This window comes from Anser brachyrhynchus (assembly GCF_964034855.1).
Source record: "Anser brachyrhynchus genome assembly, chromosome: 14".
NCBI lineage: Eukaryota > Metazoa > Chordata > Aves > Anseriformes > Anatidae > Anser > Anser brachyrhynchus.
Genome location: NC_137709.1, coordinates 15895962 through 15909010, shown reverse-complemented (window position 1 = coordinate 15909010; position 13049 = coordinate 15895962). Strand labels below are relative to the sequence as shown.

Genomic DNA, 13049 nt, shown 5'->3' with positions numbered 1-13049 from the left:
ATAAGAAACAGCAAGCGAGCTAGCTGATTCCAAATGCCTAACAGTGCTGATACGGATCGTGAGAGCCCTACTTTCAACAGAGATCAGAGCAGATGTAGATAGCACGCTGCCTATGGAACAGAAGTGCCTGGCACTACCAGTGCAGACTCCGCTACCCAGAACAGACTCAGTCAGGGATATTTTGATCTGGAATAGCTATTACAGTTTTTTTTTCAGTGGAGAAAATCAATGGGGAATGCTACCAGAGGGGCAGTCTGCTAGGGAAACCCAAGGATGGCTGACCTGTTGGTCTTTTTAGGGTCTGTTATGTACATCAGCTCTGTAGAACTGAGCTCCTTGTCCAGTTCACAGCTGCTCTCTCCCTCAGTGGTTGGGACATCTGATGTCTTATCTTCCGAGTGCTCTGTGTCAAGATGGATTTCTTTAGGGGAGGATGGACACAGAGACGTCAAGTCACTGGCAAAGTCCAAATCCCCATCATCTGAGAACTTCTGTGTCCATTGATCGACCAACTTTTTGAGACCATTGACATCTTCTATAACATTGTTCAGTTCTGAAAAAACATCATCATCATCAACGTCCGCTGCCTCCAACTTATCAAACTGAAAATCGGGCAGGTTGTCGTATACACTCAGCCTGTTATCTGTGCATGAAAGGGGGCTGCTGGGGGCTTGGGGGTCCTTGGAACTGCTTCTGCTCCGGCTCCTTCTGCACCCATGAAAACTCCCAGTTCTCCAGTTGACAGAAGAGTTGTCCACTGAAGACAGGGAACTGTTTGTAAGTGCTGTAGGGAAAGTGCCAGGCTTATGGCCTTGTGGTACTTGAAACATCTGGTTCATCTGTAACTTGACTTCGTTTTTGAGGTTTTGCTGAGATACATTGTTCCATAGGAAGAGCTTGCCAGACTCCAAGTCTTCTGCATACATCCCCTTTCTTTCACAGTGTCTTCGTGGTTTTATAAGGGGACCTGGAGTGCTCACTGTGCTGCTGATTTCAGAATGATTGCTGCTACTGCAGCTCTCCGGAGAACAGGAGGAATTGTTCTTTGTTTGGATGCCAGAGAGGTCAGCAATATTTACACAGTTAAGCATCTTCATTTTTTCTTCATTAAATCCTTCCAGAAGAACAGGCTTGCTTATTATGGGTTTGGCCTTTGACTGACCACTCCTTAAGTTGCAGCTCCTTAAGTGCAACTTCTCCATTTTCTTTAGAAGGCTCGTCCTCTTTTTGAATGGTGACCTATCCAAAAGCTTCTCTTCACTGGTGATATTTAAAAATTCACTAGGAGGAGGTGAACAACTAAAAGCAGAGTCCATTGAAGCAACTTTACTCAAGACACTCGTGCTGGTTTCCACATCTTCAAAAGCTTTGGGGAAGCTAACAACGTCACTGTCACCACTGCTAGTACTGTGGATTGAGGACACATCATGTTTCTCACTATGAACCAAAAGGATTGTGTCTTCACTGCTGATGCTCTTCAGTATTGGACTGCCTGGGACCGATGCACCAGCACCTTCTTGTCCTGCGAAACTTTCCAGGCTGTCAAGACGAGACCACTTCTGACTGCACCGCTCATAAGCCCATTTGTTGCTTATTGCACAAGGTTCATCATCATCAGAGTCATCACTCTTAGAAAGAAGAAAAAAAGGTATACATCAAGGGCAAAGTTTTGAAACTTTAAATTATCAAAAATGTAATAAAAATGAGACCAACTGCCTTCAAAGCCGCCAGGACCCACATACGGAAATGTAAACGTTCAGTTACTGAAGGTCTGCCCTGGGGTCTGTTCTGTTAGCTGAAAATTTGTCACCTAATTTGTTAGGTGACACATTACATCTCAGCATGCTGACAAACCTGATAAGTTTACCACGGGAAAAGATGACAGATTTGATCGGAGGATGAAAACTTCAGTTTTGTTGCAAATCCAGAGATTTTAATTTTTTTTTTCCTAAAGACAAAGAAATCAAACACTTCATGCTTCTACAACTAAAACTCATCCATTTTCAGGTAGAGAAGCACTTGGCTGTGGGACTATCGCAGCATCAGCATCTGGCACACCCTCTTGGAGACCTCAGCCTCACCCACTGTTTGTACCAGGTGCTCCATTTGCTGTACTGCTCCCACACCAAGTGAGCACCAGGCAACAAGCAATCTATACACCTTTTAAAAACAGTTGGTTTTTTTTCTTTCTTTCTTTGATATAGCAAGTAATCACATTTTTACTGAGAAAATTAACTATTTCATACCTGTTTCCTCTGATGGCTTACTTCCACTTTCATTGATGCACACTTGTTCAGTGTGTTCAGTCGTCTAGGGTGTAAGAACAAAGATGAAAGTTCTAAATTTAAACTATTTTTTCCTCTTGAAAACACACTTGTTACAAAGTAGTAGCAAAGTTCTAAACTGTGCCTGCATTACTGGTGTCAAAGACTGGCATACTGTCAGATGTTCTCCATGCATTTTACCATAACCAGTGCCCACTAACAACCCCATGATGTTCACAGTCCCAGTTCTGCCATCTTAAAGCTAAGGAAGACTGCACCTAATCAGTTACAGTCACATTAAAATCATATAATGAGCTTTAATGATTGATTCTGAAAAATCGGGTGGAGAGGAATCTCATGAAGTTCAACAAAGGCAAGTGCAGGGTCCTGCACCTAGGAACCCATGCACCATCACAGGCTGGGGGCTGACCTGCTGGACTGCAGCTCTGTGGAGAAGGTCAGTCTAAGATGAAAGCTAAGTTATGAAAAGGTGAAACACCTTCTGGAGCCTATTAAAGGTGATTCATAATTAACATTTACCTGAACAGTGATTCAATTGCATCTGCATCTAAGAAGTCATGATCTTTCCTCACAGTTTTTACGTCAATAGGAAACTGCATATCTGTGAACAAAAGAGTTGAATCTGAAGTCTGAGTCATGATGGCAAAGACTCTGAATTTTCCACATGTTTAGCAAAGGTTAAATAAATCAAAAACCTACTTCTATAGCTATATATTCACACAAATGTCCTTTAAGCAAGCGAGACATCAAGGTTCATGGTATACTGCTTTCAAATTTAGCTCTATCATTCAACTTCCATTTTTTAATTTTGCACTGAACAGGGAAGGTGGATATAAAAGCAGGCAGAAGTTTCTGTCAATTCTTTGAACTGTAGACCTGTGATAAAATCTCTCTTAAAAATACATTAGCTTTTGTTAACATTCAGTGACGTTTATAACAATAAACATATTTAAAAGAAGAATATTTTTAAGTTATAAGCACAAAAGTTGTAGAAAATTATACAAGTTCACAACAAATCCATATTTCTCCCACAAATAATAAGCACTCTTTGCAGCTTCAGCAACATGAAAACATGCAGAAATCGTGTTGTTCGACTGTTTGACTGCTTCTGAGTGGCTGTTTGAAAAAGTTATGAGTGCAAGACGATTTTTCCAACATCCTTTTTCAAAAATGCCATTGAAACTGTATCTTGCTCAAGACCACAGGTTACACAGCTTTGGATGAGTTTTGGCTGCAGTCAGTGCATCATAATACTCTAATAGAAATAATACTCTAAGGAAAAGAGATCAAGTAAAGTATAAGAAACTAAAAATCACAAAAGCAGTAATTTGACTGAGTCGCAGTCTAACAATAACCAGGAAAGATCTAGTCCTCTGTGGCATTCTCTGGTGTCCATGCCAGCTTCATTAAGGTGTCACTTCTGCAACAACACACACCGTGTTGCATACTGTCTATAGGTCCGCATGAAGCTATTGCAGAATTTGGAAGTGCTCCTGTAAAAACTGCCAGGTTCTGAAAGATTATTTATGTAAGCAGTTCTACTTAAATTCAGTGTCAGCTGCTGGACAACGCTTTGGGATCCTACCTTCAAATAACTGAGCATACTGGGGAAAGCCGGCAGCCCTCAGCCAGTCGCAGGCTTCTCTGGCTTCAATTTCTGCAATGAGAACATAAAATTGCTCACTCACAGGCTCACAAGAGTAGTGCCTTTGGAATATATGCACACTAGTTTTATCTGGTGGATTCTCAAAGGATCTTGAGCATTTTGTCAGTGTGTTACTGAAAGGAAAGAACTTCTTGTATCCAACATCCTTAACCTGCACACACCTCTGGAGCAGTCATTCTGACATAGGATAGATGTGAAACACGTGAGAGCCTAGGTATGAAGGTGTACTTGAGATGCCATACATCAGTGTATATCAGCTGCCCCAAAGTCTGGACAGAGAAGCATCTGTCACATGTTGAAAGGAGTCGTCAGGGCCGGGTGTGTGATACGTGTGCCCATATCCATTCATGCACTCCAGTTCTGAGACGATGATAAGACGCAAACAAATCCTATAAATAGCCTTTAAATGCTATCGCAACATTAATTACACGGACACTGCCTAAGCATTCCCAGAACAAGGGTTCTCAGGAGTACCTGTTGCTAGGGTCCATCAATATTTATTTCCTTGCCAACTACCAGCTCAACTTGGCAGCCACTTCAGCATAGCAGATGTCAAGAACTCACTGCTCACTTTGTGACAATTCATAAAGCCCTGTGGCCAACGCTGCAACATTCCCACAGGAGCAGAAGCCGAATACAAGTTCACAGAATCACACAACACTCACCAGATGCCTCAAAAACATAAACACGTTTAGCATGAGAACATGCCAGCAGGCTCTAAGGTCTGGGTCTGTTGAAGAGGAGAAGGATCCCACACGGCATGCTTTCCACATCTGAGTGTAATCCAGCACACATCACAACAGACACTGACCAAAAGGCAACGACTCCTTTGAAAGAAATGCTGTAAAAGCACCTTATCATTCAGCATGCTCATTAGAGAGCAATATTTCTAAGCACCTTAACATTTAGCACGCTAGACTGGAGGAACACGCCTGTTTCTTGAGTCTATTTTCTTTGCCCATTCACTCAAAGATCAGGACTCTGAGACACTTCCTCCACGTGCTGAAACTCCCGAATTCCCTGCCTGCTTTGCTGAGACCTCTTAGTTGTAAGTCACCAGTGTGTCAGCCTAAAGAGACTTACCAGGTACTGCCACACCTTCCCTGTGGTTATTACTCTACTGCTAAACTCAGCATTACTTCCAGTAGCCCTTGATTTTTTCGGACAATGGCACCCATAACAAAGGCTTCCCTGCACAGAGCTGCGGCTTCTCCCTCCGAGCACACAGCGATAACCCAGCACAATAAGGATGCACGCCTCCTTTTTTCAAACTGCAGAACAGAAATTAATTATTTCTTCCACAATAGCCGATATCCACTGTGCTTACATTTATTACTACACTCAGCACCACAATTTATCACAATCCTTATCATAACACAGCATTTACTGAGCACTGAGGCAGGGGACTGATAAAACACGAGCATTGTACTCACAGAGCAGAACAGAGAAGAGAAGAGATCTGCTGGGCAGAGCCACGAGGAGGACCAGTCTGACACTACGAGTCTTCACAACAGCAAAGCACGCTGAGGTTTGCACTTGGGTCAGCCCATGAAGGAAAAACCCAGCGCCCTTCTGCCGGGGGGAACCCTAGGGGTGCTCATCTGGGCGCTCACCTCCCGCAGCCCGAGCCTGGGCACGGCGCTCCCGAGCTCCCGCAGGAGCGTGGCTGGCTCAGTGTTGACACTTCCCCAGCTCCCAACACGCTGAAAATACAACTCTATTTTTAGAGCAAACCACACCGTGGACAGTGATGCAAATAAGAAGAGGCTGGACAGTGTTTCACAGCTAGCATTGACCTTAGCCATGAAGATGACAGAAAACACGATGACATTCTCACACTTACAGGTGGCCCCTTCCATAGGAGAAAGTTTCTCTGCTAATGTAGATCCTTAAATCCCCAGGCCCTTTAAGGTGCCTTTGCACAGTCCCATGTTGCAATGCCACAGCTGTGTTAGCAGCCTTACAAACAAGGCACACTAATAGCCTGTATCTCTACAGCTATTTAGATTTACTACAATTCCTTCACTGCTGAAATAACTACCAAAAGGGACCTGCTGATACCGCTGCACCCTGGGGACGTCTCTGCTGCCTCCTCCCAGTCCTGCTAGAAATTGAAATCATAAACAGAAAGGATGCCGAGGAATTTTACTCTGACCAAAGGAAATTCCCAGACCAGCCTTGAAGACTCTCTGAGGCTATTAAAGGGCTCTCACACTGTGGGTTTTTTTGAAAAACAAATATAGCAGATGAGCCATTTGTGCAGAAGACCCTTTCCCACCTTCTGACCGTAGCTTGGCTCCACAGCCTGCCTGCTCCGCCTCGCCACGAGCTGCCAACATGCACCTTCCCAGGCAGCCTTGTTGGCTGAGCGGTGTTTCCCTTCCACTTCTGTATCTGCACGCTCACTACAAAAGAATATTTCAGGTTCATTGACCTGCTTTTAAAATAGATGTAATAATAAACACAGGCTGATAGCAATTGCTTAGTTCTTCTCCATGCTAGAGGAGCTGCTCAGGTGCTTGTTAGAGAGATGTTAGTTCTTCCTAAACAGAAACTGGAAACGGGGGATCCTTCCGAAAGCTGGCAAGGACAGAACCCCAAATACTACCGCAGCATCTCTGCCTGCAAGCTAGATGTCGTACAAGAGGATGACAATTTTCTTTTACAGATTTTTCTGTTGCTACCTGCACACATGCTATAGCACGAATAGCACAACAACTCCAGCATGGCACCTCTTTCTCATGCACTGATTTTGTAATTAGGCGGATGGAAAAAAATGTTTCCTGCAACCCCAATATCCTACTGTAGATCAGGGGCCGCCAGCAACATTCCCAAGCCAAGTCAGCTGTTTCCCCATGGGTAACGGGTTACTACCAGATGTTGATGAGAACCAGTACACAAACACGTGACCTGTGTGATCCTTCGGCTGTGCTATTTCAGGCAGGTCAGCTTTGTGCTGGAGCTGGTTCCCTCCAGTCCCACCGGCACCAGCAGGCAAGCTGACGGCTGTACCAGAGTGCCTGCCCCAACAGCCCCAGCCAACCCCGCTCACCACGCCTGCTGCCTGTGCTCCTCTGCCCTCCTCTCTGCAGCCCCAGCATCTACCTCAGCCTGGCTGGTGCCTCCTCTCCTTCACCCCCTTGGGCTCCAGGCCTATCACACAGCATTCCCCCAGCTGAGCACCATCCTGTTGGCAAACTGGAGAGCAAGCCCGGACTCATCACGCACTCAGAAACCAGATGCTACGCCACCTATTGAATCCCTTGCTGAATGACCACGGGTAACACGGTGTGCTGCTTGCACACTTAGCTCAGGCTGCAGTGAAGACACGTTTGTGCTGAGGTTCGGATGCTCTCTCACAAGAAGCCCTCTCCTAACAGCAAGGGAGAGGCAGCACCTGAAGCCAGCCAGAAGCAGGTGATGAAAGAGGCCAGCCGTCTGCTACAAGATGCTCATGAGCTTCAACTAACAAAGAAAGTGGCAAATTGTACTTCAGTTTTTAAAAAGATGTCCTTTAAACAAAAGGGGAGGGTGCAGATTTCTGCTTGGAAGCATATGTGCAGTGACTCACTCTCAAGATGCAGCATGACATTTTACTTGCACAGATCTGCTGCCAGAAGAGGAATGGTCTTTCCTTCCTTTTCTCAGCTTCATGTTCCACTCCTCTGCTTGCCCTGACACCTCCAAGCCTGTGAGAGCAAGCCCAGCCAGCCAAACTTGCAGAAAACTCTTCACTTTTCTTGGCAAGATCAGTTTGGTGGCAATTCAACTTTCTGCATCGCCCACCACGCGTCCAGTGCCCAGCCATGGCACAGGCAGGGCGAGGTGTGGGGACGGGCAGCTGGTGGCCAGCAGCCCCCAGCCCAGTCGGAAACCTGGCCAACACGTACTGCTTTCCACACTGGGTCTCATTGCTGCTCTCCTACCTTCAGAGCAGTTTTTCAGGAGATTTTTAAAAGTCATGGCGGATGCACTACTTCTGCTTCCACCTTCAGACAATGTGGTGTGCCAGTGCTGACAGGTAGGAACCACTTGGCGGCCATGTCTTAATCTGCTAGAGGGGTTTGTGTGTAACTCTCTATCTCTTCCAAAACATGCCAGCGAGTAACCAGTTGGAGAGGCTTTAGGACACTACTTTCCAACTTTTCTGTAAGGTCCAAGGGCAGTGCTTGTGAAAAGGAACAGATTTTTCTCAACAAAGCCAGCTCACGAGGCACTCCTGTAGCCTCTCCTCCCCGTGCCATGCAAGTGCAGACAGGCAAACAGAAAAGAGGTTACGACTGATTCTGGCTTTACATATTACATATTACACCAACCTGGAAGGCAACTGGAAAAAAATCCAAAGAATTTTGCTCTTTCCCAATCTTGGTGATTGCATAGGAAGATTTTTTCCACCTGGTGCTAATCCTGCTACAGCAACAGACAACGGATGCCCACAGCCTGTGCTCTGAAACCTGTTTTATTTGGCGTGGCAGAACTCACTGCTCCAGCCCAGGCAGGTGCTGCTGCCTCCTCTCATCGCTGGCAGTCCTAAACTACTGTCCCCCTCAGCCTCCTCCAGAAAATGAGCCAACAAGACCTGGGCACGCTTGGCAGCCACACGCCAAATTCCACAATCCGTCTTTCCTACAGCTCATGAGTCGCCGGTTCTTTCTGCAGTGATTTAGGTGCTGCTGTTACTGGTTGAGCTGGCAGTGGTGGAGATGAAGAGGCTTTTTCAGGGTCCATTTGAAGATAAAATTATGAGTTTCCAGTTGCATCTTTTTATAGCCTGGGGTATAAAAAATTGTAGGCTCCCCTCTGGCTTATAGCTGCTAATGAGGTATTGCACTTTACAGGCACTCTATGAAAAATGCATTTGCTGCACTAGCACTATGATTTCCTGAGAATGTCCAGAACCTAATAGTAACCTATGACGGGATCTTCAAAAATTGTCTTTTCTTGAGGTATCGCCTCTTGAAGAGTCTGAAAGTGTTGTCTGCTCAGTAATGTTGACAGCTTAAGTGTTATGCTTTCAGAGCAGGGTGTTTGCACCGACCAGGGTAAGCAGTCGGGGCTTGTAAAACCACCAAACTCTCCAAAAGTGGAGACAGATCACAAATAAGAGGAAATGTTTATTCTGTTGCCCCGTGTGCAATGCAAAATAGCAAAGACTAATTCTATTTTATCAACCTAATGGAGGGGGGAAAAAAAAAGGATTCTTGCTTGGAATTTTGCCAGGATAAATTAGGCTCCATACAGATAATTGAATATGAATGTCTAGAAAAAGAAAATGCCAAGATATTTGGCCTTTCTTTCCTTCTTTACTATCATGCTGGTATTTTGGAATCGCAGCCAACTCTTCAGTTATCACAGCTGGGAACTGCAATATATCCCTGTACTTTGTGGCAAGCTTCATTGCATCTTTAACTGCTCTTTGGCATTAGCTTCCCAAGCTGATTACTGGGACTCCCAAGCTGCCATTAAGATCTTTACTCAGGTCCTTGTCCTTAGCCTCCCTTGTCAGTTACTGGGACCTGGACAAGTTTAAAGGTATTTTCTTTGCAGATCACATTAACTAGCTCATCAGTGTTTGATGATCCTTTAATTGTTTCTGCGTAAGTTAGAAGAGGTAGCGTTTGCTCTACAGAAATTTCAAAGGGCTCAGGAGAATTAGGTGTCTTACTCCCATCGACCTTAGAAGTGAGAGTGTAACTCTCTAATTTCTAGACCCGCACTTGAGAAGCCTTCTCCAAGGTGACAGCAGATGCAGCTCCCTGCAGTCTAATCTCACGCCCGTTGCTTCTCCGTGCTTTGGTTCTCCTGGCTGTTCAACAGCAGCAGATACAACATTCCTCTGCCGCAGCAGCTCCTTATCACTGGTCTTTTACGGCACCCTTGTACATGATTGAGACACACTTGTAAAATTCCTAGGAGGAACTGTAGGTAACAGGACGGGTAACTGCTTGCTTCCAGTGGAGCCAACATCAATAAACCCATGGCACAGAATTAACTAGTGCCAAACGAGGATATTGTCCATGCTCTTTCGGGGTGTAGCACTAGGTTTTCCGTAATTCTACAAAATGCCAAAGATAGCACTGCATGTGAGACAAGTTCAACCTACGTGTTATGAACTATTTAGCCCAACAGAGGCAGGTCAGTAAGTGATATTTCAGAGAAAGGTATTTTATCAGCCCCTCTGAGGTGCGCTGAGCCAGCCTGCAGCTGCAGAGCCCAGGTCAATGCAGTCTTTACCTGGTCAATACACTTGAAAGACATTTGCTGGTATTCAAAGATATGCAGCAGAGTCAGAAAAACCACTGAGAATTTCCTAAAAGCATCAAACTGTGAAACAAAAGCACAAGTGATTAGAAGAACATGATCTGAAGCACAGAAAGCCCAGGAATTATTTAACACTATTACTCTTGAAGAGGAACAGAAAGCTGCTGTAGTGTCCCCCCAGATTGTTACCAGAGGCTGTACGGTGCCCCAGCACAGGACTGAGCTCACTGCCTGGGGCTGTGACACTCGGGGCACCACCTCTGCCCTGGCCCGGCCCGCAGGGCACTGCGGTGGGGACACACATGGGAGCAGGGCTGTGAGGTGCCGAAACCAGAACAGCTGTCCGTACCACAGGGCAGACGTCCCCACAGGCCACGTGTAGACAGATCCATCGCATCAGACAGCGTAGCTACCCATACAGAATAGATGTCTCATTCCTATTACCTGCATTCATTTAGAGGGAAGGAATAACTGCAGGCAAATCCACACTTCACGGCTATTGAAGTTGCTGGTTTACCTCCATATTTTACCATTGTGCCAGTGTCATTTTGATGGATTACTGATTTTTTTACTAAATTAGCTACCGTTTCGTTTTTTCCTTCCCAACAAATGCCTGGAATGATGTTGCCTCTACCCTGCACACAACAAATTAAGGCTCTGATGTTGCATCATGCAATGGAGATACTGTGTCTCATAGACAATTTTTTTTCCTATTTGACTTAGATGGAACACAATTTGAGATCCATGATTAAAATCAATGTCAGATGCCAGCTACAGAATGTGAGCCAGCCATAGGACATGGTTACTGTGTTGTAATTAGGTCCCTTGCCGCAGTGGTTTTCGTGGAACTGTGAGAACCTTTACTCTTATTTTGTTTATAGAGACTTAGTTGAGACAAAAATAGTTCGTGATCTGAAAAAATCATATGCAGTTAAGCAATGAATCTGTGTACTAAAAAAATTAGTGCAATTTCTGACCTTTCTGACTATTCAGATTTGTCTGTATTTGATGCAGTTCATTGCCATTCTGATTTTATTTTTTCCTTCTAATAACAATTTTACTAACCTAACATAGGAGGAAAAAAAGCTCTAAATGTAGATGGTCTGTTTTATCACACCAAATTAAACAAAAAGAAAGAAAGGAAAACTTTTGAGATGTTTTTTAAGCCATGAGCAATACAAAATTATAAATTTCTAATAAAAATACATGGTCAGCCTTTCTAACCTGAACAAGCCTTCTGCAGAAATAATTCAACAATGCACAGAGCATCACGTCAAGTAGGCGGGTCTCAGAAGAACATATCAAACATACTAATATATCTAACATTATTTCCCTGGAAGTTAACTTTAAATCACTAATGATTTTATAGCTCCTGGACTGTTAGTTATATAGGGCAGACATGAGGATAGGATGCTGCGTTAATGTAAAGAGGTCAAAAGATAACTCAAGCTCTATGAACCACTCCAGTGTCTCTAAATCTTTGTAGCACAACTTGAAATGTTCTGGCTTTTGCTGTGTAGAACTCAAAGACACAGCAGAAAAGAAATGGAGATTGAGCACAATGGATAAGCAAGAATTTTCTATTTAAAACAAGAATTCTTCTGGTTGTGGATGGATTTTTCTAAACGAGGATTTAAGAAGTGAAGTCAAGCATTTTGCTGTTCATTTCATTTAACCCAAGCTCATTTAACCCAAGGATCATTATGATGAAATTGGAATTTATGGGTGTGTTTCATTAGAATTAATTCAATTTTCCATATAGTAATCAAATGCAAAATTTGCACAGACTTACTATTTATTTTTAGTTCAATTGGTTCCTAAGCTGGCAAATTTTATGGCACAATAAAAAAGACATTTGATATTAGTACTGGACTGCACAATACAAAAGAAATTATGGAGTTGTGATATATGGTCTTTAGCTGTGATTAGCTAAGAAAATGCTTTTTGCCAGGCCCACCCAAAGCAATATAAAAAGTACACACCCTGTACTGATCAAATCCTCAGCTGTGTGCTTGGGTTAGGAAGACAGAATGTATCATTTAAATCTGGGAATAACATTGGTATACGGCTTGCATATGGTATTAATGCTCCGATTAAACCATGCAGTTGTTTTCCCACTCTCATTTTCCTTTGGGCATTTGCCATGAAATGATGATACACAACCCTAAAATGCTATTTTCTCTGTCTTTTAGGTAGTTAAATTAGTTTAACAAGTCAACTTACGGCAAAATTCCTGGTGTTGATTGGTACCTAATCATGTAAAGGCTTACATTCACGTAAAGGGTTACATTGGGGGGGGGGGGGGGGTGCTAATTCAGGATGATATAGCATGATATAGCAATAGCTAGTGAAGAAATGATGAAGGCTTTTCAGGAAGGAATGACAATCCTGGCTCATTTTATCCATACCTCAGTACAATGAACCTGGGGGATCCTTGCATCAGCCTCTGCCTCAATGGAGCTCAGACTACACACAGTAAGCTCACACCCTACAAAATCAGAGTTTTCACACAGTCTGGAATAACCAGGACTCAGTTTCACAAAAGGTGTTAAGGTATTGTCACAGGGTGTCAAAAGACTCCACACCCACTGCCTGAAAAGGGGTTTGAGGGGCTGCTGATGGAGATTTCCATACCACAGGGAAATGTGGCAAGAAAATCAGCATCCTGCTCACCTGGGTTTTTCATTTCCCAGCTCTGCAGCTTGCCAAGGACCACAAAATAACTTTACCAACACCCCAAAGCTTAGACCATTGTTAGGGACCGAATCCTGGAAAACATGATATTTTCACAAAGCTGTCATTAAGTGTTTGATCGCCTTGTTTCTCAAGCAACTTAC

The 13049-nt window shown here is 44.0% G+C and overlaps 1 protein-coding gene across 12 annotated transcripts in view; it reads right to left on the bottom strand.

Moving 5' to 3' along the window:
- The window catches only part of LOC308177788 (rho GTPase-activating protein 7-like), a 56341-nt gene that overhangs the window by 12735 nt on the left and 30557 nt on the right, over positions 1–13049 (bottom strand). For 11 of the 12 annotated variants that reach the window (XM_080555577.1, XM_080555583.1, XM_080555575.1 and 8 more), the window contains 4 exons: positions 3871–3942; positions 2805–2886; positions 2247–2310; positions 283–1628 (listed from right to left, as the gene is read on the bottom strand). In XM_080555577.1, coding sequence (XP_080411703.1) covers positions 283–1628; positions 2247–2310; positions 2805–2886; positions 3871–3942 — 1564 coding nt within the window. Of the gene's footprint in view, positions 1–282; positions 1629–2246; positions 2311–2804; positions 2887–3870; positions 3943–5384; positions 13027–13049 lie in introns of those variants that run through there. The other variant, XM_080555574.1, reaches the window with a different exon arrangement.